This window comes from Alosa alosa, chromosome 3, assembly GCF_017589495.1.
Source record: "Alosa alosa isolate M-15738 ecotype Scorff River chromosome 3, AALO_Geno_1.1, whole genome shotgun sequence".
NCBI classification, from domain to species: domain Eukaryota; kingdom Metazoa; phylum Chordata; class Actinopteri; order Clupeiformes; family Clupeidae; genus Alosa; species Alosa alosa.
In genome coordinates, this window is record NC_063191.1 from 16,463,751 (window position 1) to 16,490,808 (window position 27,058).

At 43.3% G+C, this 27,058-nt stretch overlaps 2 protein-coding genes across 3 annotated transcripts in view; one reads left to right on the forward strand and one right to left on the reverse strand.

Annotated features, from left to right (window-relative positions):
- The window catches only part of stk39 (serine threonine kinase 39), a 33,826-nt gene extending 31,031 nt beyond the window's left edge, over nucleotides 1-2,795 (forward strand). For both annotated transcript variants that reach the window (XM_048238757.1, XM_048238758.1), the window contains one exon: nucleotides 973-2,795. In XM_048238757.1, coding sequence (XP_048094714.1) covers nucleotides 973-1,047 — 75 coding nt within the window. In that variant the 3' untranslated portion in view covers nucleotides 1,048-2,795. The remainder of the gene's footprint in view (nucleotides 1-972) is intronic.
- A 663-nt stretch (nucleotides 2,796-3,458) lies between these two features.
- Nucleotides 3,459-27,058, reverse strand: part of b3galt1b (UDP-Gal:betaGlcNAc beta 1,3-galactosyltransferase, polypeptide 1b) — a 67,685-nt gene continuing 44,085 nt past the window's right edge. Inside the window, exon 3 of the mRNA XM_048238760.1 lies at nucleotides 3,459-5,799. Within this exon, the coding sequence (XP_048094717.1) occupies nucleotides 4,548-5,549 (1,002 nt within the window). The 5' untranslated portion in view covers nucleotides 5,550-5,799 and the 3' untranslated portion in view covers nucleotides 3,459-4,547. The remainder of the gene's footprint in view (nucleotides 5,800-27,058) is intronic.

Sequence of the window (27,058 nt, forward strand, 5' to 3'; positions counted from 1 at the left end):
GGAGAAGGAGAACGTTTCAAGCCGAGATAAAGAGCCCAGTGCATCAGCGATTTCCACAAAGCAGGCTTCCCATCAGAAGACGAAGGGGGGTCAGCTCCATGCTTCCCTGTGGCGGGGAGTCTCTGCGCCTGTCTAGCGTGCCAGGGAGCAGAAGCCATTACACATTCATTTATCTCCTTTCATCACGGCCCACTCGGCCCTCCTCCACACTCCATGAATGAAGTGGGGCTCTGGCACAGTATGAACCTAATGTATTGTTCCTTAGCATTGGGTGTCTGCAGTCTAGACAGGAATGCAAAAGAGGAGGATACCCGAAGCGTGTGTATGTCAGATAGTCTTAGTTCTTACGGTTCTAAAGGGTTCATCGGGGTTTCGCTTTGTGTCGTGAACTCTGTCAGAACAGATTTTTTCTTGTCTCATCCTAATGGCAGTTGGCTTCATTGATGTGAAGTCTTTGTCTTAGAACGGTCCTTCTAAAAATAGCGCTGATCCCCGCGCTGGCAGCGCTCTTCTGGCGGTGGGAGTCAGGTTGGGGAGGGCTGATCTGGACGAGGGCGGCCGTGTGAGAGGCCTCGGCCCAGATGTGGAAGTGTAATCATGTGGGCAGTGGCTGTCTCCGGGCCAGCGTCCGGCGTTTATGCTGATGCCGTCTGAGTCAGACGTAGCCTGTGGTTCATTCAGACAGACCTAGTGTGTGTTTGTTGTGTGTGTGTGTGTGTGTGTGTATGTTAATGTGTATATGTGTGTGTGTGTTTGTGTGTCTTTAAGGGTGCATGGTGGTGTGTGTGTGTGTCTGTCTGTTTAGGGTCTACGGTGGTGTGTGTGTGTGTGTGTTAGTGTGTGTGTGTCTTGTCTGTCTGTTTATGGGTCTACGGTGGTGTGTGTGTGTGTGTGTGTGTGTGTGTGTGTGTGTGTGTGTGTGTGTGTGTGTGCTCCTCTGCTGCATTCTCACCATGCTGTCTCCTCGGGCAGGCTTCGGGCTGTGATAGCAGTGAGATCCCAGACGAGGTGAAACTGATCGGCTTCGCTCAACTGAGCGTCACCTGATGGCGTGGCCCCCGTGTGGGCCTTACGGGTGGGGATGGAGGAAGAGGAGGAGGAGGATGACGAAGACATAGTCACAAGCACTGACTGAGCACACCGAGGGGGAAGTGCTAGCCCTCCCCTCCATCTTCTCCCTCACAAACTGACACACACACAGACAGAAACACACATACACACATAAACATTTGCTTACACATTCACGCGTACATGCTTGCGTCCATTTCCGTGCACCAACTCTACCTTTCCCTCGAATATTCAAATCTCTTACACACACACACACGCTTAAACACACGCAAACACGCACAAACTACATATATACATACACACATCCATACATACACTCACTGTCAGCTTTGCTTCTCTCTTCACTGCTCTAGCAAACAGCCCTCCACTATAGCCCACTCCTGCCCTCCTTGCTTTCCCCCGGCCTTCTTCTTTCAACATTCCACCGCCTTCTCCCAAAATGGACCAGGAGTCAGCCCAGCTAACTAAAAGATATACTCAGGTGGCACTAGCTAGTGATGAAATACAAATTATATATATATATATATATAATGAGTTTTATTTTTTATTGTATTACCTCTGCTTTCAGCAAAAGCTCTTAATGTTATTTATTTTATTTTTTTTAAAAAGATTTGCCTTTTGTTTTCGTAACTCTCGTGTCCATCGTCAGTTATGTAGATAGTTCGACGTGTGTGCTAAGATGTGAGCTTTGGGAAACCGAGTCTGTCCACACGAGTGTTCCTTATTCTGAATGTACAAATTCTTTTATTTATGACAAAAGCACATTTTCATGATTCCATTTTGAATGTTGTCTGAAATGAGCGAATCATATTGTACATTGTAAGAAACAGAAGCAGAAGAAAAAAGAAAAATGAAGAAATTAATAACAAAGATGTAATCCAATGAAAATTAATGGAGTGATTTCCAGTGTGATAAAGTGTGAAAAGAGAAAGAAAAAATAACGGTGACGCCTGAATGCTGCCATGTCAAATAACTGCTTAATCCACAGAATAGTGTTGATGCTTAAACTGCTAGAGGTGCCTTGTTCATTAAAACTGTGCCTAAGAACGTAGGTCACAAAGGGGTAGTTGCCCCCGCAGCAAGATCTGCTGATGTGTTTCTTGGGACATGTTGACAGAAGTGCTTTCCAACTACGGTACAGACATTCGTGAATAGTATTTTCACCAGTCAGTGGCAACATATAGAATTATAAGAATGAAAAGAATAAAAAACGAATGGTATATTTAAAAAGCTACAATGCACTTTTTTGGGCAGTGTATATGCATCTGCAAATCAAATAGCTTGGCCCTGGGAGATTCAGCCCATCAGTCCTACCAATAAAAGCTTCATCCAAGGCCACCTCCAACCATTTCCCAAAACTTCAGTCCGTCCGGTGTATTTCACATCCAAAGCCAACAGATACCAGTAAATACTGACGCCATGCTCCGTCTTACTGCACTACAAAAATAGAATGTCTTGAAAAATGCATTTTTTTGTTCTCTGAAATGTACTGTATAATAATGTATCCATGTACGGAAAAACCAAAAGGCAACTATTGAACGTACAACGAGCCATTTATCTGTCCAAGCAGGTACTCGTAGCTCCAAATTATATTTTCAACTCAAATGGGGAAAATACTATTAACTTGTACTAAATACTTTATTATAAGACATTATGGTGTTTTCTACATACAGTGTATCGTGTCCTCATGCTATCCTTGTCCCTCTCTGTATTTGGCAATTAAAAAAAAAAAAAAAAAAAACGTTTGTGCTGAGGAGGAACAAATAAAGAATTGCTATTATTAAAATCAGCGAAATATTGTGTGCTTCATTTAAACACGGTGATATCCTGGGATGTGTCCATTGTTTTGTTAAAATGCATTGAAAACTGTTTTGTGTGAACACGGGCCATCTTCCTATGGCATCTAAAGAACCACGGATTTGATTCTGTCACATCAGCCTTCTCCCGAGAGCCGTCAGACAGACATCTGTGCCTTACACCAGCAAACATTGCCATATTTGCTATGATGACATCCAATTGCCCTACATGCACGCAGAGCCAAAGTGTGTGTCTGCCCATTACAAGCTGTCGACAGAATCTGGCACTGCCCTATGTTTTGCTCATCATACATCTCTGTCTGTTCCATCTGCCAAGTGACCGTATTTGGCCGTGTCAGTGTTTGGCAGGGCCCCAGCGGTTGAGCGGGGTGTGTCGGGCCTGTGCCGAAAACCCCCCAAGTGTCCCGAACCTACAGTGCGGACCACCACCCTCGCCACATCCCAGGCCAAGCACGACCTCTTGGCTCGGCTAATGTCAAACTGTGGTGCAGAATATCAAGAGAGGGGAGGCAGCCAGGGAGTTGGGAACTGCTTTAGTATTTCTCATATGTAAAAAAAAAAAAGACACAATAGTACAACAACCCCTTCCAGGATGATTGAGTTGTTGTCTAAGCTTTCACAGTTTAATGTCACAACAGCTGTATAGTACTACAGAATAAAAAAATACACACTTAAAATCAAATTTTGGCCTCAACGCAATCAAGTTCTAGAAAATATAATCGATCAGTTGGACAGAAGTGCTTCGGTATAGATTGATGCCACAAACACATGATGTTACATTCTCGGGGGAATGTTCGTAGAGTGATCACAATGTAAATATTCACTTGCACAATATGTTACTGGATAGTAGGTGTTGCTTTGAGTACATAATCAGTTATATATGCACATACTGTACAGTAATACAAAGAGGAGTTGGCTAGATGATCTGAAGCAAAACAGTGTCACCCGCAATGGCAGAAAGTAAGAAAATAACTTTGACATTATAAATAAATGAACCTCACCTTTAATACATTTTTTCCCCCCATGAAAGCAGTAACATTGTCAACAATATGTAAACAAATAGACCCAGGCGCTTTATACCTAAATGGATGTCCTCCACTGGCTCCACATAATTAAAACTCAAAGCTTTAGCATCAGCATTAAGGCTGATGAACTGCCTCGGCGGCACACTCCTTCAAATAAGCCAAACAGAGATATGTGCAATAAGAAACTAAAGACTCCGTAACATTCACATTTGGTCATGATTTCTTTTCCTTTGTGGAAGGCAAATCATCTGTTTTGCCTCCCAGCCGAATTGCAGCAGTGGTGTTGGCTGTTTATGTATGCATGGGTGCCCATGTTTATCAGCACCTCCTTAATAGCACGTTGCACCATAACATGATGCAATTTTGAGAACCATCGTCATTACAATTCGTATGTCTCACTTTTTCATCCCTTCTTCACAACTGCTTTGCACATGAAGATCAAAAATTACCTCCACGCTCACAGGCATGTACAAATTACACATCTTGGCAAAATGCTGGACTTAACAAGAGTGTGTGTTCATCCAATATAATCTCTCCTGCGTGACTTCTAGTAGTTCTAACCATTTCTTGCACGCATAAAAAAAGCTATACACACAAACCTCTTGAAGCATTTTTTGTTTGTTTGTTTGTTTGTATGTTAACACTTGAGGTGCTTCTTGCTGGACATGTCATTCCAGATGCGGTGCATCTCCTCGGGGGAGATCTGGTGCACGGTGATAACGCGCCGGTAACGGCACAGGCTGTAGGCCATCTTCCAGTGGTTGAAGCCGCTGTTCTGGAACGGGTGGATGCCGAGCTTGCGCAGGCACACGCCCACGTAGACGTCCTCCAGGTGCAGGAGGCGCGTGTGCAGCGACGTCTTGTAGATGGCCTCGGCCACGTCGGCCGAGAACACGTAGCCCGTGCCCGAGCAGAAGGGCGGGTACTTGCTCTCGGGGTAGAGGTCCCGTGGCATGTACCACTTGCTCCGCATGTCGCGGATGGGCCCGCCGTTGATGACGTAGCCCGTGAAGTAGCGCCGCCGTGGCTTGGTGGCGGGCTTGAGGAGCCGGTAGATCAGGTTGTCCATGTTGACAAAGATGTCGCTGTCTGTCTTCATCACGTACTTGGCCTTGGAGCAGAAGGTGGCTACCCAGCGCATGCCCATGAGGGTCTTGAGCGTCAGGTTGTGGTAGGAGTCCACAAAGTCTTCCACCACAATGTCGTGGAAGATTTGGCTCTCCTGCTCCACCATCTGGTTGAGCACGCTGTCCGTGTTGCGGCCCAGCAGGAAGAGGGTGATCACACGGATGTCGGTGAACGTGCTTTCGTCACCCCAGGTCTCGCGGATGGCCTGCCGCGCGTCAAACTCCTTGTGCGTGGTGCTGATGAGGATGACCAGGAAGGGCGTCTGCTCCTCGCACTTCTTCGGCTCGTTGATGACAAAGTCGAACACGTGTGGGTTGAGTGGCCGCGTGCGGATGTTAGTGAACGTCGTATTCTTCGCCGGGGCGTTCTTCGCCGCCGTCTTGGTCCTGCGCACCGGTGCCGACATCTGACCCACGTAGGAAGACGTCGGCCGAGATATGCTCAGGTACCACAGTGCACTCGCCCAGCACACGACTGTCAAGACATATAGGCATGACACTTTTGAAGGCATCCTGATGCACTTATGTATGAAAAGTGCTCTGAATTTTAAGTGACTTTCCTGCCATTAGTGGCACTTCCTTTGGTGAGGCAGCATAATGTTCCTCCTGTGTGCTGCTTGACATTAATGACAGGCGGCTGTAGGCTTTGCCTGGAGAGCGTGGGTCTCCATCAATTTCATCCTAACCGGCCCCCACATCATCTACAAATAGTCACAGGCCTCCGAGTCCTCTTCTTGATGCTCCTCCATGATCTAGCCCAATCTGTGGAAAAGAAAACAAAAAGAAAAACAAACCTCAAGTTTACAACCCAAACCACAAAATACAGGCAGATAGCAGAAGTTTCAGAAAACGATAAGTCAGAATAAATAAAGGCAAAGCGAGATTTTATTCAGACGGATGCAATGGAGGAAAATCTGAATGCACTATTTGGTATCAGTGTCCATCAGTTACTGTGGTGTTTTTTTTTTACGGCAGCGGAATCGTCATGCTGGGAGTTTTTCAGGAAGCCACGGGGCCCCTACGGAGCTTGATAAGGAAGTTCTATCAGCAGACTGGCTTCCAAGCATGTTCATCACAATGGGGTGTTTGGACCATCAGCAAAAAACACATGCACACAGAAGCTGTTTTACTTCGGCAGAGAGATGGAATTCCTCTGAATTCTAAAGACTATGGATCAGTGGGAGAGTGTCATGCATGAAGATGGAAGTTTGACTTGGTGGGTCCTTTGCTATTAATTAGTGAGACCTTGTTGAAGATATTCACTGTTATTCTTGGCTTTGTTAGTACTGACAATATTTGGAAATATCTGCAATAATTTCAGTGATTAATTCATGGCAAGCTTAGTTACAGCATGTTTCATATGCCGAGCCAATAAATACTAGGGGAAACAGCAGGATGAAAGGACTGATATGAGTAAAATAAAATCTGTTTTTTAAAAGAGGGATTAATACTACATACAGAGCTTACACCACCATTGCACACACTGATAAATATTATCTGATATACAAGGTAAGTTTACAAAAAACCCAATCCAAATAAACCATGCCCTCTGTTTGCTGTTTACTGGTGAAAGTTAATATGAGAATTTTAAGCATTGGCACACTAAGACAGCGCTCGCCTAGTTAAGAGATATAAAATGACAGCTAAAATGAAAAAGGAATCAAAATAAAAAGACTGAAAGCTCCATAAATGTAAGAGGCACAGAGGTTTCTGAATGCTAACTGTAGCATGTCCCTTTGAACGAATCGGTGCTGTCCGTGGTGCTGAAAGCCTTCTGGAACAATGCCGCTTCCCAAACCCAGGGGAGCCATATGCAACCATGCGAACAAGAATACAGGTTTTATTCTTACACAGTATGTGAGCTTTTAAGTTAACTGAGCACTAACAAAAGATGGCAATCAGTTAATTCTTCACATATTGACTTTTCAGTGTGTGGGCAATATATCTGTGTTTCCACACCATGGCAAAAAATACAGAGCATTCTGTATTTTTTGGCAAGCATTTCCATAATAATCTAACAGCAATATAAACTGCATCTACGGTAGTGGAACTATTTCACGTGCGGTGTGTTAGATGAAACTGTTCTGGCAAACGGTGCTTAACACTGTGGTTAAGCCCTTTGGGATAGATGGGGCTTCTGATAGCAACAGAGGCATGATAGAATATTTCAGCTATCTATCAAACCACAGACTACAAGGTGCAGCACAAGACGCTTAGCCTGACTGTGTGCACTGTGCAGCATGGGATGTGTGTGCAGAGAGAGTTTTCATGCTGGTGTACACACATACACTCCCCCCGCCACACACACATACACACACACACACACACACACACACACACACAAAAACAAACTTCAATGAGTGACAAACACACACACACTTACACACAACTTCAATGAGTGACAAACACACACACACTTACACACAACTTCAATGAGTGACAAACACACACACACTTACACACAACTTCAATGAGTAATGTCCAGGGCCACTGCTGGCCATCTGGGTGCCCAAAGCAAAACTCTAGCATTTTTTGGTTCACATTTATAGCACAATATTAACAATGATATGTATACTATTAAGTTGGTATATAATCAGCCCCCGTTCCTTTGGAAATAAAAGCATGTAATGACATGATGCTAGCTAGACATTTTCTGTTAGTAGTTAAAAGTGAATTATGAGCCTGGTAGCCACCTTGCTATCTGAGTGTAATGCGTTTCAATTACCATATCTTGTGCTTCATTTAATTGCTTAGCTTAAGGGAAACATTATTGAAGACTTCAAGACTCACCAATTCCATTACACAAAGGCAAAGACAACTCTTCATATTCTTGTCCCTTTTCCAAATCACATTGAGTGCAGCCTTTTGTCAAAGTGCCCTTTCACAGTTCATAAATGGTCAGGAACCGAATAACTACACAATCTTCTCTAACCCCGTCTTTATTGCCTTCTTGATTTCCTTTTAAAAGTTTCTTATATTTAGAGATATCAATTATCAACAATGACAAGCCAGCTGGAACCTGCCATGTACAGTATGTAACATGTAACATGACATGGGTGCAGTTAGCAGTAAAGCTTCTCCTATTTGACGGGGCAGCCGTGGCCTACTGGTTAGCGCTTCGGACTTGTAACTGGAGGGTTGCCGGTTTGAACCCCGACCAGTAGGCACGGCTGAAGTGCCCTTGAGCAAGGCGCCTAACCCCTCACTGCTCCCCGAGCGCCGCTTTTGATGCAGGCAGCTCACTGCGCCGGGATTAGTGTGTGCTTCACCTCACTGTGTGTACACTGTGTGCTGAGTGTGTTTCACTAATTCATGGATTGGGATAAATGCAGAGACCAAATTTCCCTCACGGGATCAAAAGTATATATACTATTCTATTTATTGGCTAAATTGTGGTGCCCCCTCTGTCCCTTGATGCCCTACGCACAGTGTGTGATGTGCATGGTGGTAGTGGCGGCACTGGTAATGTATGTTGTGCAGAAACAGCTTAGGTGGGGTTTTATTTTGCCAAACACAACCACAAACACACACACAGAAACATTTCCACACTCACACACATGGACCATATAGAATGTAGCTGGGTCTATGACTACTATCACTACTGGTTATCAACCCTCTCATATAGTGTGGAGCAGCTGCCCCTGACTTCCTGACATCAACCCCAGCTCAGGGTTTGAGATGGCGACTGATAAAGCCCATCATTGGACCACTGTGTGTGTGTGTGTGTGTGTGTGTGTGTGTGTGTGTGTGTGTGTGTGTGTGTGTGTGTGTGTGTGTGTGTGTGTGAGTGTGAGTGTGTGTGTGTGAGTGTAAGAGTGTGTTGTGTGTGTGTAAGAGTGTGTGTGTGTGTGTGTGTGTAAGAGTGTGTGTGTGAGTGTGTGAGCGTATGCTGTATGGAGCTGGGGATGAGGATGGTAGTGCTGATAACACAGACAGGCTGGTCTGGGCTCAGAGCTGAGACCTCGGCATGACTGAGCCCGCTGTTTCATCAGCTGACAGGCTGGTAGCTGTGTGGGTGACACACAGTGACTAATAGTTCATTTGAGAGCCTGCTCGGGGTGAGAAGGTACTATAATGGACCTATACAGGTGGCCATTACTGTGCCACAAAATGGGCATTGTGTGGCAATATACACTTTTCCTTTCTTTATAACACCAGTAATTTAAGATTTGACAGGTTACTGAAATAGCTTAACAATTAAGATTAACAAAATTGATTGCTTTAAGGAAAATGTTGGGGGGGGTTGTGTGTCATAGCATGAATGACATTACAGAGTACTAAAAGATGTGATTTTCAACCGGCAATGAATAAAATTTGTATTAATTTTATTTCCATGAATGAATACACCGGGCCATAATAGAACTGGCTGGACCTTCATAGCTCAAGTGCCCCATGGGACCAAGTTCCCTTTTTCATTTCTGGAAACAGGTATGGAAGGACTCCTCTCTTAACCATGCTGTGTGTGTTTGGGTTGCCAACACCCGCAGTGACTAGGCAGGTGGACTGTGTTTGTTGAGCTTGATGAGTAAGCTCTACAGTAAGCAACAGTTTACCCAAAAGGAAGCAACACTATTCTGAAGAGTCTACAATGACGTACTGTGATGGTAGACTGTAATAGCCTGTCACATAATTCACTACCGCCACCTCCCTAGTATAAAACATCAGTGCCTCTGGCTGATTTGCTATCAGTAATTTATTCCTCTCGCTAAATAAGGTGCTGTCCATGCTTCCTTCACAGCTCATAGAGCTACCCTGTGAGGCAGATCTCCTCATCTACAGGCCATAGACTGTTTTATTACACTTCAGAAATGCAAAAACAGGGACATATACCACTCATGGTCTGAACTGATCTATCACTTCTCTACTCTCTAGTGCAGTGGCTCCTATATAAACCAACCAACACAGATCTCCAATGGGACATATTTCAAGAGAGTTCCATTATCAGCATCATAGTTGGCCCCACAAGACTTCCTTTTTAACATTCCATATGTTATCTTAATGCAGAGGAAGTAGATTGGGGCCCAAATAGAACGTTCAAGCATTGTTTTTGTTTTTATTGTTGAAAGGGTCCATATAAACCAACCAACACAGATTCTCCAATGGGACATTATCATATGGGGCATTAAAGATAAAAGCACAGTACGTATAGCGCCTATAGCTCTATGGCTATATAAAGTGGAGTGGTGTCCATTTCACATATGATTGACCAAAAGCTTTTAACGTTTAGGAGAAAGACAGCACAGACAATAGCAGGCAGACTGGACAGGGGATACAAAGAAGAACTAGCAGCCAACGCTGATATGATCTCAGCCTAGCATCTAAAGAGATTAACTTCATTACACCCTCAGAGTAAATGTATGTTATTGCCTGATGGTATCACTTCATTACACATGAAGTGCCAGTCTGTGAAATGCTGCCACATACATTTTATGACACTGGGATGGAGTTAAAGCGCAATCTCATATGTTTCTAGCTCTCCTTTTAGCTCTGACCTCTGAGGACCATTACGCAGATCGCGTCAATGTTGTTCTGTTGAAAAATAGCAAATATATATATATATATATATATATATATATATATATATATATATATATATATATATATATATATATATAGATATATGTCAGATTAAGTGGGTTGGTAATGAGCCTTCTCCTGATTACATTATGATCAACCAAAAAAGAACACATTTTCGATCCATAAGCTTTTCAATGTTTTTTATGAACTATTTTAAGGTATTTATTTCCTTTTCTCTTTCTTTTTTCTGTATTCTCTTTCCATGCTTCTACTTAACTGTAATGTTTGCTGTAATGTTTGATACAATTGCACTGTTTTAATAACTGTTTAATAACTGTATTTTTATGCTGATGTATCCTCCCATGTAAAACTTGGATAAATGAACCTGAATGGACTGCTACCATTATGTTGGGAGCTGTAAGGTTTAGATTAAAATACTAAATACAATTTCTAAAAAAACAACCCCCACAGTGTCATACACCCCTAGCACACAGTGTTGTAAATCATTGGTGGTGTGTGAGAGTTAGCTAATTCCCAGACCACAGCATAGAGGGACACAGGCAACAATGTTCAGGATTGCGTGAGAAAAAAAGTGTGAAAAAGAGGAGAGCCCTTTATATACTCACACCCTGATGCAGGTGCACTCACCCATCTAATTAACCGAGCCAGGCCCTACCTGCCCGTGCACTGACAGGAAGAAACCTGAAGGAGCACTGGGGGTCGTGACAGCGTGGACTAACCTTGTCGAGCATGCGTGCTGGGAGACGAAACCTCAAGGGCAGACTGATGACAGAGCACTAATGTGCCCCGTCTCCCCTCAGGTAGAGCCCCTCAGGTCTTCACAATGGTTATTTTATTAAGCGCCCCTGCCTCTAGCTGTAACACACTTACCACCGCTAATAATACACCTCCCGCTCCGACACATTTTGTGAAGCAAATTCACCAGAATATGTCAGAGAAACCCATAGAAGGAGCAAAGATTGAATGCAACAACCAATGAAAATCGTTCACATGATTCTTCCGAGTGTTTCGTTGTAGGCCTACTGCACACACACTGTGGAATCCGCTGGAGCTCGTTACATCATTTTGAGCGCAGAGTAAGTCGTCCCCTGTTTAATGTTACAACAAATTCACAACTTGTTTGACAGAAAAAATGACAAGTTGATCGCTGTTAGAGAGTGTTACCCACATAACTAGCATCTGTTTTTCAATGCTTAGCGTTACTGTAGCCTAAATTTAGCAACAGTTTACCAGCTTGTGCTCTCTCACTCACACACACACTCACACCATGCGTAGGCTGCATGCACACATGCAGACAATTAATAAGGATTTAAACGTATACTGTTAGAGAGAGTCCTGTAAAAGTAGCCTATACTGTTTGTGAAGCTGTCCTACTGTAAAACTAAACATAGCCTTCTGATAAACTATTCAGAGATGGACATCAGAAAATTCTTCCTGAACAGAGGCAGAGGGAGAGGAACAGTGAGGAGGATGAGGGAGGTATGATAATTTTGCCCACATTAACGGTAACATTAACATTTATGCTGGTAATAGCCAGTGCTGTGATTTGATCAATGGTTTAATGGTAAAATGTAGCCTATAATAATATACACAGAATCAGAGTAGCCATCTGTGTAGATTATTATACAGTAGGCTACATTTGCAAATTATCACCAAAAGTCAGTATGAAGGCTTTAGTAGGCTATTTAAGCTACAAAGAACTGCAGTATTGCCAGGATGTCTATAGGACCCTTGCCTGGGAGGGAAGTATATCTCAATTTTGACTAAAAATAAGCTTCCCTTGTGTTAATAGGAAAGCCTATTAAATTCATGCAGTGAGTATAGGCCTACTTATGCCTATGTGTTTGGATGTTGCTGGATAGTGGCTGCTACAACAATTGAGGGAGAGAGTGCTGGAGGAGGAGGAGGAGGAGGAGAAGGTCGAAGAGAGGGAGAAGAGAGGGGAGAAAGTGCACAGGCTGGGCAGTCCAGTACCAGGCAGGGGGAGGAGGAGGAGGAGAGAGACAGGCAAGAAACGGATGAGGACATGATGGGGGCTAGACGTAAAACTAGGAGGAGGACGTATGGAGGAGGACGTCTGTGACCTAGGGGAGATATGTGATGGTCCAAATCAGGCTAGCGATTTATTTTATATTGCGCGCACAGTTAATGAATTTTTTTTTTTTAATGTATTGGGAGTTGGGGGCCTGTGCCCCAGCAAAGCTGTAGGTCTAGAATCGCCCCTGGAGGTGGGTGTTGGTAAGAGAAGGAGGTTTGAGTAGAAATTTCAATATTTTAATCCATTAGGTGCTCTGAATGTATGGCAGTCTGCTCTGGGATCAGTGGAGTAAAGAAGGTTCTCCTGGAGACAAGCCAGAGTGGTGTGGTCAGAACGGAGCACCATTACTTCAATCTGTCTCAACAATTCTACGTGACACACACACACACAACTACACACACACACACACACACAGAAACACACACACACACACACACACACACACATACATTTGTACATCCATTCATATTCATACTGTCACTGCAATGATGTCCTATGCATGACTGCCTGCTCTCTGTAAATGTCACAGAGGACACCAAAGGCTCCAGATCTCTTCCCTCTTGTGCAAACATTAGTGTGTGTGTGTGTGTGTGCGTGCGTGTGTGCGTGCGTGTATGTTTGTGTGTAATATATTCCATATAAGCCATTACATGTAGCCTTGCTGTGTGGCGCAGGTGTTACAGATACATATGTTTTCCATTCTGTGGGAAATATGATTGGTGGGTTGAAAATAGAGAAATCTAATGTTTTACTTATGTGTAAACCAATCCATGAGCAGAATGCTGTGCTTGCCACTAAATCCTGTCAGGTTGGGTTCCATAACACCATCAAGCATGCACGCTCAACTGCCTTCCTCCCATTCGGTATGCATTACAAATCACTTCAGAGCCATGTATATTTATGAAACCAGAGGACAAGCAATCTATTGTACAGTGTAGAACATTATGGAACGCTCAAATAATTAAACTAAACAACCAGCAGATACGAAATACAGAATATAGTGATTTATGGCGTGGCGCGGGCAAAATCGACAGTAGAAGTGCAATATACAGACAACTATTAATCAAGGTAGCGGCATCCATTTCATCTAGCTGCGAGCCTGGGCCTTCAGTGGACTAGTTTGCGAAAGAGATTAATTATACACTCGGTTGTACAGTAGATAGACGCACACTGTGATTTATGGCTATGTGTAAATCTATGGGCAAATCTTCCTAAACGTCCGGCCAATGAAGACATCTCCTGGCCAGCACATCACTTCCCATTCATAAATCCACATATTAATTTCACAGGGAGGAGAAATCCACAAATCTGCCTTTTCTCAGCTCATGCATTTAGATGAACTTGTTGGATTTGCACAGCACTTACTACAACTTGTTGGCATCTGGTCAGCATCAACCATATGAAGAACTATTCTTGGAATGGAAAAAAAAAAAACATTACAGTGATCAATGTTTACTAGAAAAAAAGAAAAATAAAACTATGCTTTAGTCATTTAATTGGCTGGTAAAACGGATAATATACGATCTACGATGACTGCTGAAACCTGAAGGTTGAGTAATGCAAATGTACAGTACACTATTACTGATATTTTAATTATTCAATACACTTGCATACAATCCACTGCCTTTCACCTTGGGAGGGAAGGAAGATTGTGCAAATGGATGAATGCCTGTCGGTACACTTTCTGATCTGACAACACATAGGGGAAAAACCTGTCATTTTAAATGTGCCTGGTTATGACAGGCAGGTTTCAGTTTCTCTTGATCTTTGTATGTGTACTGACTGCCTATTCCACAACCCACTGCCGCCGCTGAAGTAGATGAGTGACAAAATGCATGTGCCCCAGCAGGAGAAAATCCACAATTGATCAGCAGCCCAATCATTCCTGCAGGCAGGCGTGGCGCCGGCCACCTTCCCCGAGCCAGCTGCAACTTTACATTTAAAAGGCTGTGCCTACACGGCTGTTTAATGATGCATGAAGGTCTTTGTGGAGGTTGTGTTTCCGTGGTGGCCCCCTTTTTCCTCCAGATTTCTAATTAAAATGGCGCCGATAAGGAATTCTTCGCGCGGAGCACGGCGGTGTTTTTTCCCCCGATAAAACAGTAATTGAATGATTGCCGTTCAAAACCGCTGATGGACACACAGGCCGGCGTGGTGAGGAGAGGAGAGGAGAGGAGAAGAGAGGACAGGAGAGGAGATGCAGAAAAGAGAAGAGATAAAAATGCCCCTGTGAGGCTCAGCATGGTCTAACTTAATGCACCTTCTACCTGCCCCCCGCCCCAACTCTCCAAGCCAGTGTCTGGAGCCCCATTCCTTCATAAGCTATCTGCTGGGTGTCATCATTAGCACTGGTAGGGGCTAGCGCATTAACTCCTGTGCTGCTGGGTGTCATCATTAGCACTGGTAGGGGCTAGCGCATTAACTCCTGTGCTGCTGGGTGTCATCATTAGCACTGGTAGGGGCTAGCGCATTAACTCCTGTGCTGCTGGGTGTCATCATTAGCACTGGTAGGGGCTAGCGCATTAACTCCTGTGCTGCTAGCTGAGGGAGGGCTACTGCGTATACCCGGTCAAGGCCCTGTGAACAACGTGAAGAGCGGCAGCCGTGAAATAGGGACGGTAGGCGCGATCTGAAGACCCCATTTCCCAATGGGGCCTCGTTACAGTGAGCATGATGCCAGGAGCACGCTGTACCGACTTGAGAGACGCTTGACCTCAGCAGGCATAACACATTGAGCTGGCGCTCAGAAACCTCCAAATGACTTTGGATTTTTTCTTTGGCCTGTCGGAAAGTTACGGTACGGACAGGCCACACACAGAGGCTGTGGTGTCTGGTGTGATTAATGGCCCCTAACCAAAAACAAATGGCGCAGATGTCAGAGAGCAGGGTGCTGTTGCGGGGAAAGGTACACCTGCAACTGACAGCGCCGTTGCACCGCGTGTAGTGTATTTCCCCATTCCGTGCTGTACTTTCAAAATACCCCAGACAGCTCCAGGTGATGGATGGTGCATGGATGGTGCATGGATGGTGCATGGATGGCTGCTTTCTTGTAACCAATACGCATCATGTTTGGGGATGTTATGCGGCATTAAAACTTTGAATTCTTTTCTGCCCACTGCATCCCCTCCACCAAAACAAAAATCCCTTTCAGACCGCTGACCAAACAATGTTTGCCAAATAATGCTGTATATGATGTCCAGCTCTCCTTACAAGGACACACACAGACACACACACACACACACACACACACACACACAAACACACACAAACACACACACAGACAAGCAATAACATTGAACAAATAGCTCCAAGAGACAGCAAAAACAGAACACTAATACGAGTCTGGCCTCAGCATTGGCTGTAAACAATGCAAACCCTGATTCTAACTGAAGCTGTACACTCCTCTCCCTAGATTCGGTGACACTCATTATGGACAAATTACATACTATCATCTACGAGGTGAAAAAGACTAGTGGGGTCACTGGAGTAAAGAGAGGAAGAGTTAATGTTGAGAGGTCATGTTCATTAGCTGAGAATGCTGCTCTTACTTTACTTAGTGAGTCAATAGAGGCTTCTCATTTTTGTGCTTTAGCATAAAGGGGATAGCCTGGAAAATCCAGACCCTGATAATCTAGAAAGATTAAGGGTCTGGCAAAGAGCAATGTAATGGCCCAACTCGAGCGGCGGCAACAAGCATGCATTTAAAAATCTCACTGCACGCAATTGGATAACACTAGACCATGTTTACTCTGAATGATTTCGGACTTCGACACAATCGGATAACACTACGACCAATGTGTACTGTCCTCCAACGTTGCAGCGCTGTCTTCATCAGTTTAGCTGGTTCCCCGGAATGCAAGGGGAAAAAGTAACGTGCATCATTGCTCTTTGCCAGAGTGTCTCGCAGAGACAATTCCATTGTGCTCTAGCGAGAACTCTGGATTTCCAGGGTATAAAGGGGAGGCAATCACCAACAAACTGACAAAATGACCCAGAAAATGGTTATTCCGTTTTTTAACAACTGCTGCCAACAACTGCTGTAACAAATAGGATCTTCTGCCATCTTCTGCCATCTACCAAAGTCCTTCAGCCAAACTGTTCAACAAAGCTGATCACTGAGAGAAGCTAACGTAGCTCAAATGAAAGGACTCGATGCAGCCCAAACTCCCCTTCCTCCAAACTCAGTGCCACTGTCTTGTTTGGTGTTCCTTAAACAAAACGCCAGCATTGGAAATGTAGCATCATTTACATATTCGATGCTCAAGGGCTAAGTTAAATTGGTCTTGCTTTTACAGCATGCGCAACAACAAGAAAAGAGCAAAATCAATCAGACAATTAAATGAGTGAAGCCACATTAAGCTGAATGAAAACTTTTGATAGATAGAAGAAGCGTGAGCCAGACAAACAAGCTCATAAAATTTGCATTACTGTCACATTATTCTGAAGAGACCATTGAAGTCTTGTGGCCCGTATCTCAAGAAAGATAATCGTTAAACATTTTATGAAATCGATAAACGTTTTATGGTATCATGTTTTGCTTTTATGTGGGATGAAACAACACATGCCAAGATGGAGTGGCTGCCAGAGAGATGTGCAGTTATACTAAGTAAACACAGTCAACAATTACAAGATGGTGGTTATCTAGACTAAAGTACACAGAATAATTTGGTTTAGCGCTAATGTAGGTATCAGAGTCAGAGCCTGGGCCTTCAGCAGTAATATTAGACTGCTGTGTATAGAGTTGTCCAGAACCTAATTAAGGCCTGAGTGGAGGCTGAAGGTTCAGTGACTATATTTATTATATATATTTATTATTTACTAAGTTGTTCAAGCAGTTGGAACTGAAAAGGGAGCACAACAACACTACTGCCTACTGTAGCCCCATCTGAACTCTCCGTGTGACACTTCTGTGAGAGCTCACAGCGAAAACTCCCAGGCTTGTTTTGATTGTGTTGGGTGATAAACACATGAATATTCCACAACTGTGCAGCAGCGGCAGCAGCAGCAGCATGAAGTTATGCTCAAGAAGTGTCAAGACCGGAGCATATGTTCACCCTGGGATCATCTGTCCAGTGTCGGCTAGCCAGGAGCACCTGTCAGACGCCACAGGAGAACATCTGCTGGAGGCTTGACGGTCAGAGCAACATGCGTGTACAGCATGCTACATTCACAGTAGCCCCTACAGTAGGAGAGACACACGGCATGAAGGGCACACACTGGCCGTAATATCCAATTAAGTTTGTGTAAGCTGTCAGACACACATAACATAAGCCCCCCTGGCCAAAGTCCCAAGACAGGGAAACTGTTTAAAGTGCAATTTTAAAAGAGGACTGCGTCATCATCCTTTATGTCCCTTGATGGCTGATGTGCGTAAAATTCAATCAGACATGCAATCATTTTCAAACCAGTGGCTCTGATATATGGACAGAATGTGCTATTACTCTACCAAGACGCACCTGGTGTTTTCGAAGAGAAATGCATGTTAAAATTGTGTTACCTTCAAAGGCAGACAACAAAATACAGGCTTTGGAATCCTAACAGCAGATTTGCTTACATCTACCCGGAGGGATAAATGCCTGTGACAGATTTACATATTGCCTTTTAGTCTGTAAATTGACATTGCCGTTCAACACTCTGAGCTCCCTCAGTACATTTTCATGTAATCTTCGCAATATGTTGATGGAGCCTCAGTAACGTACAACAGATGGAGATCACATTAAACTCAACATGCAGTTGTGTGTGTGCGTGTGTGTGTGTGTGTGTGTGTGTGTGTGTGGAGTGGGGGTGCAAGGGAGGAGGAGGAGGGTGTGGGGCTGGGGGTGGGGGGGTTCTTCAATCCAATTCCTCAGTCCATAACTTATTTAGCGGCGAATAACTAAGGCATATGTTCAGCTCTAGTGGAGATTGCCCCCTCAGAACATCATGCGGCCTGAAGTAGACGAGTTGCGGTTGCTAATTTTATCTCTGTGCCCAGCTGAGGCAGTAAATAAATCATTACAGCCCCGCCGGAGACAATGAGGCCGAGCGGCTGGGGAGGGCATCCAGACCCAGACTCCGACATGGCTGCTGAGGGCCGTAATGAGCTGACGGTGGTGGTGGTGGGGAGGGGAAGGGGAGTGCTTGCAGGGACTAAGGTGGTGGTGGGGGCAGTGGAGAAACCGGGGTGAGAGGAGCCGCTTCCTGACCCCCCCCCCCCCCCCATATCCTCAGCAGACTGCTAACTCACTAACGGGAAGCTGAGTATGCAAGCCAGGGCAGTCTGAAGTAGCTGAAGCACACTGGAGTCTTCCAGCAAAGGATGCTAAACTCTGCTAACAGACACCAGTGATGCTTAAACTCTGCCAACCGACACCAGCGATGCTCTTCACATATTGACACTATGACCAGCAGAAGCAGAGATATGGTCCCCAACTCTCTCATAGACTCCCATGAGAGGGAAGCTCCTGTTCCAGCCAGGCCAACACAGTCTCCTTATAGGGCCCATCTAAAACCCTTAAACACCTCCTCCTTACTTTCCTCCAGACAGGAGGGCAATCATATACCACTTTTGATTTACAACCCTCACGGCACCCCCCTTCCTATAGCTGTATACTTTAATGGCTATCACTTTAACATGGTTGTAGTTTGGTTGGAGCCATCTGGGATGGGCATAGCGGGACTGCAACTCTACGACTCCTTCAGAGGACAAGGGGAGTAAAAAATGGTGCCTCAGCAAAAGCTGAAGATGTTTTAAAGCTCCACTTACTTTTCTGTCATAAAAGGAGTGCTGAGCAGTTGGCTGAAACTTAAGGGCCTAATGAAACAGCTCTAGATCATACGCTGTGTCCCTCATTGCTACTGACTAATGGTAAGTTAGTTGACCAAATAAACACATTTACTTTCAACATAATTTTGCCAAGCAAAAAAATGTGCACAGATTTCGGAAACCATGCCACATATTTAAACAAATGCATGTCACTCAGCAGCTGGAGAGAGACATCTTTGTAGTGTTTGTAGTATTTTGTAGTTTTGTAGTATTGTTAAATGAGACATAATACAACCCAGGGTGCTTGAGATTCGATTGCATAGAAGAATTCATATCAGCTCATTTCAGTCCACTGTGAATCGCCTCTGATGGTGTAAAAAAAATCCTATACATACTTGTCATCTAACTGAATCGTCTGTACAGTTATGTGATATTTCATTTGCTCAAGATGTCAGTTTCACTTTGTGACAGGGCTGTGCTTCAGAAGTGAAGGATATCTTTGTAGTTTTCCTCTTTGAAATGAGCAAAGCGCATAGGGCTACTGGAATATATCCTGTCACAGGCACTTACTCTCAGAGACAAAAAGAAGCCATGTAGAAAGGACGTGTTTAAGGAAAGAAAGCAAGAGCATTTGGATTTACAGTACTGGGTGTCTTCTTACCTCCAGTACATTATTTCTAACCTCATAACAAAACTGCCTTAATGGGTATTAGTCTGCAAATGGTGAGTTTTGAAAAAGTATCCAAAAATATTCATGCAGAATGTCACTAGCTCTAGCTTACTGAAAAGAAACTTACTTCACTGCATCTTTCCCCCCATTTTTACTGGTGGATAGGTCTCGTAAATTGACCTCAGAATTGCATTTTCTGGAAACAAATGAAGCTTGGGTGCCCTTTCAGAGACCACTCGAGTATTTTACCTTCTCCTCATAAATGCCCTCTTCAATACATTTATACAATGGCATCCTAAATTACTTTAGTACCTCAGCCAAGGCGCTGCCAAACAACCTTTGTCTGAAGCTGGAAAACCTGCCATCCTAAATATTGAACATCGTGTGCACCAAACCATGGCTCTCAAACTTCCTACAACCATTGTAATGAGTCGAGCATCTGCGGTGAATGTAGCATGACAGGGGTTTACTGGCCAGACATCTGGGAGCGGCTGTAGGGATTATGGGTGCCACATAACAAGTCTCTGGAATACAAAAATATGTTGCTATACTAAACAGCATGAGGAAAATTACCTTCCGACAGAGAAGAATTCAACCACATAAATCACTTCACTTTGACATGATGGCATTTTCACACCTCTTTGACTGGTGTAAAAGACATTTGATGTACCAAAGCACCCGAGTTCGTGCATGTTTTTCCTAAACAGCAATTAGCCATTCTCCCAAATCACAGCAGAACCACATTCACTGGATTCTGATTTCCAGATCCGAAGATTGGATTGCCTTTAGCAAAGAATGAGATGATGTCTGGCAGTGTGACTAGAGAGACAATTAAAAACAGTTATATAAAAAATAGAAAAATGGCTGTTCAGCATGCAGGGACATCTGTCTTGATGTCTTGATGGTGAGATTTTACCTTGAAAATAGTTTCAACCCTGACCACTAGCTCATTTAAAACAATTTCAGGTTTGTGTAAATTATATACAGTATATTAACATGCTTGTATGAAAGAATAACTAAGCAACTGTACTATTTTAACTGATATACCCTTAACACAAACATGTAAACTTAACTGATACGTGATGAAATTATATGTGCAATGTGATGTTGCTTGAATAATTCAGTATGCGAAAATGCGAATCCACATCATCTTGCAAATGTCAACAATTGGCAGCTCAAATTGGAAATGCCAGGCAAATATGGACTTCCTGCTTGAGGGACTTGAATCTGCTGGATGTTGCCCGGCATAAAGAGACCAAGAAATGACAGCCTCTGAAGGTAAGTCTGTATAGATGCTTAAACTCCAATCAGACATAATGATAATGCCATTAATTCCCAACTTCATAGTTCACTATATGTCTACTAGCTGTGCTGCTGGAAGTGTGACTACAAATCTGTGCAAAGTAACAGTAGATATAACTAGATGTACCGCATAGCGGTACAAAATATGACCGCCGCTCAGTCCTGTACATCCGTTCCGCGAAAATAAATCACACTTCAATTTGTCTCCATATTTTACTCCATCCCCCACTCTTGAAACTTTTGTGTATGCTTGTTTGGCATGCCTGAGTGTGTGTGTGCAGCTGCACAGAAAGTACCCTACTGGTGCTGAAAAGGTGAATAGATTGTAGAATAGCCAAAGAAGATGTAGAATTGTTATAAAACCTTTAAAATCTCTAAACAATCACAAGTAGGGCAGTTTTTTTTTTTTTTTTTTTTTATGTATTTTTAAACAAAAACATCTCTGTCAGTTCCGTGCCGTTTTCAACAGCTATCAAAAACAAAGGTCATTTTTGGATGGATGGATTTTTTGTGAATGTTTCTTCTTCTACATAAGATTTTAGTCATCTTTAGTTCATGTAATACTTTATTGTCAATGCACAAATTAAGTAACAGTAGTCTGAAAAGTTATTGTTAATGCACAAATTAAGTAACAGTAGCCTAGTCTGAAACGAAATGCTGTTTTACATCTAACCAGTGGTGCAAATAACTGACATGTCCAAATGGGCCTTGATGAAATCGTCGCTAGACTGTTCATACACATTTTAACGGGCCAAAGTTGAAGAGCTTTTGTCCGTTATTGTTAGTGCAAATATAGGCTGATTCATGTTCCCTTGCATTGTTTAACTGAGGTCCATGGCTAGTCTGGCTTTCATCAGACCAAGCTCAATCTTTTAAGAAATCAAAAATAAATAGCGGGCAGATCAGGCTGGGTTCACCCAGCCTAGTCCATAGGCACCCGATATTGTTTAATTTTCGATTCAGATATACACGCTCTGGCTATTCTAAATGCAAAAATGCATCAGGGAGTTATGACAAAAGCGGTAACTAACAAACTAGATCCTAATAGAAAGCTGTTAGCTTCCTAAGCTACAGGTAGGATTATAAGGTAGGCCTATTTACAACATAAATTGTCAATAGGCTATGCTGGCGACACAAATAAAATCTCCTTTGGAAACCAATGACTTACGCCTTACAGTATCAAGCGGACTTAAACTGTCATATCGTGGCGAAAAGTTGTAATAACATTCACGCAGCTCCATGAGTCAATGAAAGCGAATGAAGTAGCCACTTCTAAATGGGACCCACTACACAGTAGCTTAAGGTGTTTTGCTAAAGCAGCCATAATGAAATGAAGGTGTCCTTGTTTGGATACTTCACACACACGTGCTTTTTAATTTCACAGACTACAACTACCAAGCTGTAATCAAAGCACATCGATTCCCCTCTCACACCCTGCACGCACTTAAAACAAAATAAACAGGCGTCTCAGTCTCACGCATGTATAGGCAAAACTGTATCAGACCGGTGTAACGTTGGTAAATCTTCCATTGCACAGAATGATTTTGTAGCACGTGCAATAAATGACAGTCGAAAGATACAAACAGTGCTGCTATACATTTGTTTGGTATAACGCATTTATAGTTTTCTACAAATGCAATAAATCAAATGCCTCCATCACTCAACCAACGCTTAACGGTAACATTACCTAGGTCCTTATTGATATTACAAGATTAACGTACCTGCAGTAAAAACCAAGCATGTCCGATAAACATCCTCAGATTTATTTCGGCTTCAAGAAGAAATGGGAATTACACTTCATGTGAACATCGTCCTATCCTTATTAGATGTTCGCTGCGTTAAATTACAGTCCTTGTATGAAGCGTCCATTGTTTTTCCAACCCACTTTTAACTTCCAACAAAATTACGTCTCACTGCAACGATCGCCATCTAGTGGACAAGCGACTACTTCTTCGCCAATACTGAAAATGCAGCCATGATGATGATGATGATGAATATTTATTTTGGCTTTCTTTTAATCCTACTGATTTTCATTTTTTTTACCGGGGCAAATCACAAATGAGTGATTATGAGCCAGGTTGATGTGGGCCCTTGAGACCAACATACCATAAAAGATTCACAGAGAACTGTGTCTGCCCTACCCTCCTTTTCGGGGGTCCAGTCCAGCGGGGGGCTGCAGATGAAAAGCGAAAAAAATGACGGTTCCATGCTATCCATGTGGGGGTACATGCCCACCAAGTTTTGTGTACCCCGGTCTTTCAGTGTCCCGGGAATCCTTGTTGGTGTACGTCACTAAATTATTTTATTGTAAGGCCCCCCATGAACGAAAGTACACAAAACTTGGCATGCATTCAGAGGGTGTCATAATGATCCTACACTTTTAATTTCGTGCAGTTTTGACCTTGTCAGCCAGAGATATTGAGATGAAAACTTTTTTTAATTTTTAACTAGGTGGCGCTATACATGAAATAAGTGGTAATGGGATGGGTTGACATGCCCCCTTAAGACCAACATACAAAAAAAAGGTGGACCTCCTAGGCCCTACAGTTCTCGAGATATTCACAGAAAACTGACCGGCCGGTCAGTCTGAGACATGCCGATTTTATGCTGGTCAAATGCAGTCGCGCGCCGCAATTGTAACAACACCCAGCTGAGTTTGCAAAGTTTGAAGAAGCTAGCAACCAGGCCAACACTCAGGGCTGGATGTAGGCTAGGGCTACAATGAAAGCGCTAAGGCTACTGAGTTTCTCTATGCAGCGAACGCTGTGCTTTGACATACTGCGTGGGATTTACTAAGCTGTCACTTCATTAGGCTATGTAAACATCGCTCATCACCGCCTGTCCCTGCCGCTAATTGCGTGCCCACAGCTGAACCACAAGCGCTGCTGAACGGAGATCCGACAACCGATCAAAGTTTAGCGATCATAGGCTACATGATAATAAGATGTCAACAAGCACTGCAGCGACATACAGTACCCCTAGTAGTTCTACTCCACTTAAAAAATACTCGAACTATTTACTGCACGTAGACTGGCTATGCCTTAAAATAACCTAGTCTAGCAGATTGAGAAGTGGATGTCGTGAAAGTGAACAAACGATAGCCTATTAGAAAGGCAAACAAACGTTAAAGTTGCTTTTGACATAGTAGCCTACAATGAAGAAAACTGATGCTCTGAATACTGAATCAGCTGTCTCTGAAAGTTTCTATAGCCTAATTGATGCATTTAACAGGAATTTGGATTTAACTTTTTCACCGCAAAACAGACGTGCGCTGTTTTCATATATGGTGGAGCACCTAATCGCTATTAGCACTTCTCCCCTGTGTTTGCGTGATAGCCTACTCCCACTTTTCCCTCGCCCTCCCATAAATTCATCAATGCATATGAAAATATGTTTATTGGTAGCATGTTCAAATGTATCATGGAAATTGTTCTTATATCTTTAGTTGGATATTGGATGTGAGAAGAAAAAAAATGGGTGTTCCATAACAGTGCATAAATATTAGTAGTCTGTGAAATGAATGTCCCACACTGTGAAGCTGCATTATAGTTTGATACTGCAGCTGAAGTTAGACTTGAAGAATCTGTCTGCTCTCCGGTTCCATTTTTTTAACAGCCATTTCATTATTGATAAGTTGATTACATTTCTATATTAACATGTTCTATTAAAGAAAAGATAGAAAATTACTATTTGTGTGTGGGCTGTAAAATGGTTAGAGGAAATTAAATCGGAATCGGCTAAAATCGGTATCAGCAGGTCAAACTATGAAAAATCGGAAATCGGTATCGGCCCAGAAAATTGCAATCGGTGCATCTCTAGATATAATGTGAAATTTCCCAGTATACCCCTGAGCTACATCAATAACAAGACTTCCTTTATTGAGGGTGCTCAGGGAAAACAACTTTTATTGCGTTGACCAGACACTATTTTTGAACACCATAAATGACTCATCACAATAAAAACACCTTTCAACTTCACAGTAAGATGGTGTCTCAAACACCTGTGATAAGTATGGACACCCAGACTACAAGCAACTGAAATGAATACTAGTCTACAAACCTTTTCTTATTCTACATTCTTTCCTTAATTATAATTATAACATTCCTTCTTTAATTATGTCTTTCACACTCACAGAGAGAGCTATTTTTCTGCAGTGTTAATTAAAACCATCATTGCCAGAGAGAAAAGCGAGGGAAAACCTGAAACGTACTTTACACAAACACTAGGAATTCAGCAGTCATGTTTCTGAGTCAAACATCTCTGAATAGTTGGAGAGCACAGGTGATGCGTCAGAAGTAGACTCGGCTATCTGTGAATTTGACTGTGGGCATTCCTGTGTGTGCAGTCCTGTCCATGTGTGCATGTCCATGTGTGCATCCATGTATGTGGCTGCCGGCGTCGTGGGGTCCACACGTCTGTATTTGGTTCATGTCCATGGTTCAAAATCAGAGCGGGCTGATCATCCGCACCTGGCTTTGGTGTCGGTGTGTCGGGAGTAGTCGGAAGCCTGGCGGTGCTGCAGTAGTAAGAGGGATGTGGGATGAGGGATGAGAAGAGATGTTTGGAGGTGGCGGCGGCTTGGGGGATGGGATGCAGCTAAACCTCCTCGCATGCCAGAGCAGGTAGGCATTCCGCTGACAGATGGTGCTGCCTGTGACCCACTTATGTGCCCCCCCCCCCCACACATAAACACACATACACACACATACACGTACATACACCACCACCACCTTCACACCATGACCAGCTCTGAGGCGCAGAGGAGGAACATGCTGGCACCCAATCAAGCCCAGGGACTGCAGCCGTCAAAAAAAAAAAAAATCCCAAGCTCAGGTAGAGTTGGAGCACAGAAAGAAATGTGAAAGGTAAGAACTTCAAGGTAGCAAAGGATGAGAGGCTGCTTCAAATTGCTTCTGTGTGCTGTCACAGCCTTCAGTTCTTCTCAGTGAGGGAAAATCGAGCTCTCTCTTGGTCGTTCAGTCACACTTTGAAAAGTGAGACCATAGTGCATGCAATCAGCTCACAGTGAGTTTCACGCCATGAACAAAGCAGTTTACTGTAGACTGCTACAGGATGACATCCAAAGGCATTAATATGCCAGCAACTGCATGGAACTGTTCCTGCTTCTCTATGAGGTGAGAACATAAATTCACCCACTCGTTTAGCCACCTTGTACAAAAAAAGCATTTGAATCCAGTGTTGTGCGTGAACGAGTTCAAAAGAACGCGTTCATTGAACACGCTCATTTTTTCGTGAACGTTGAACTGATCGCAACACATTTTTTAATAAAGAACTTGAACGTGAATTAGTTCACATTATGTGTCATGAACGGCAGACATCACTGTAAATGAATGTTGGAATTTGTTAACTGAGTGACATCTGTTTTCTCTTTTGAAACGCAACGAGAGAAAGTTCCTCCCTCCTGTATTCTCGCTGGTGCCGCTTAAATCATGTTATCACCAGACAGAAAGAGCGCCGAGGGCTGGATTTCATTGTACTAATAGAACTGGTCTACCTTGTCTGTACTGCTGCAAGTTTCATCACCTGGTAAGAAACCCACAATTGCAGTGTCATGAGCAAATGTCTAATGAACAGCTTCAAAGAACGTATAGTGATTTCTAGCTCGTAGTGTGAAAAAAAGTATTTATTTAAATATCTCACGAAAAAAGTAAAATGAACTGAACTTTGAACTAGTTCAGAATTAAAATTGTGAACTTTGAACGTGAAC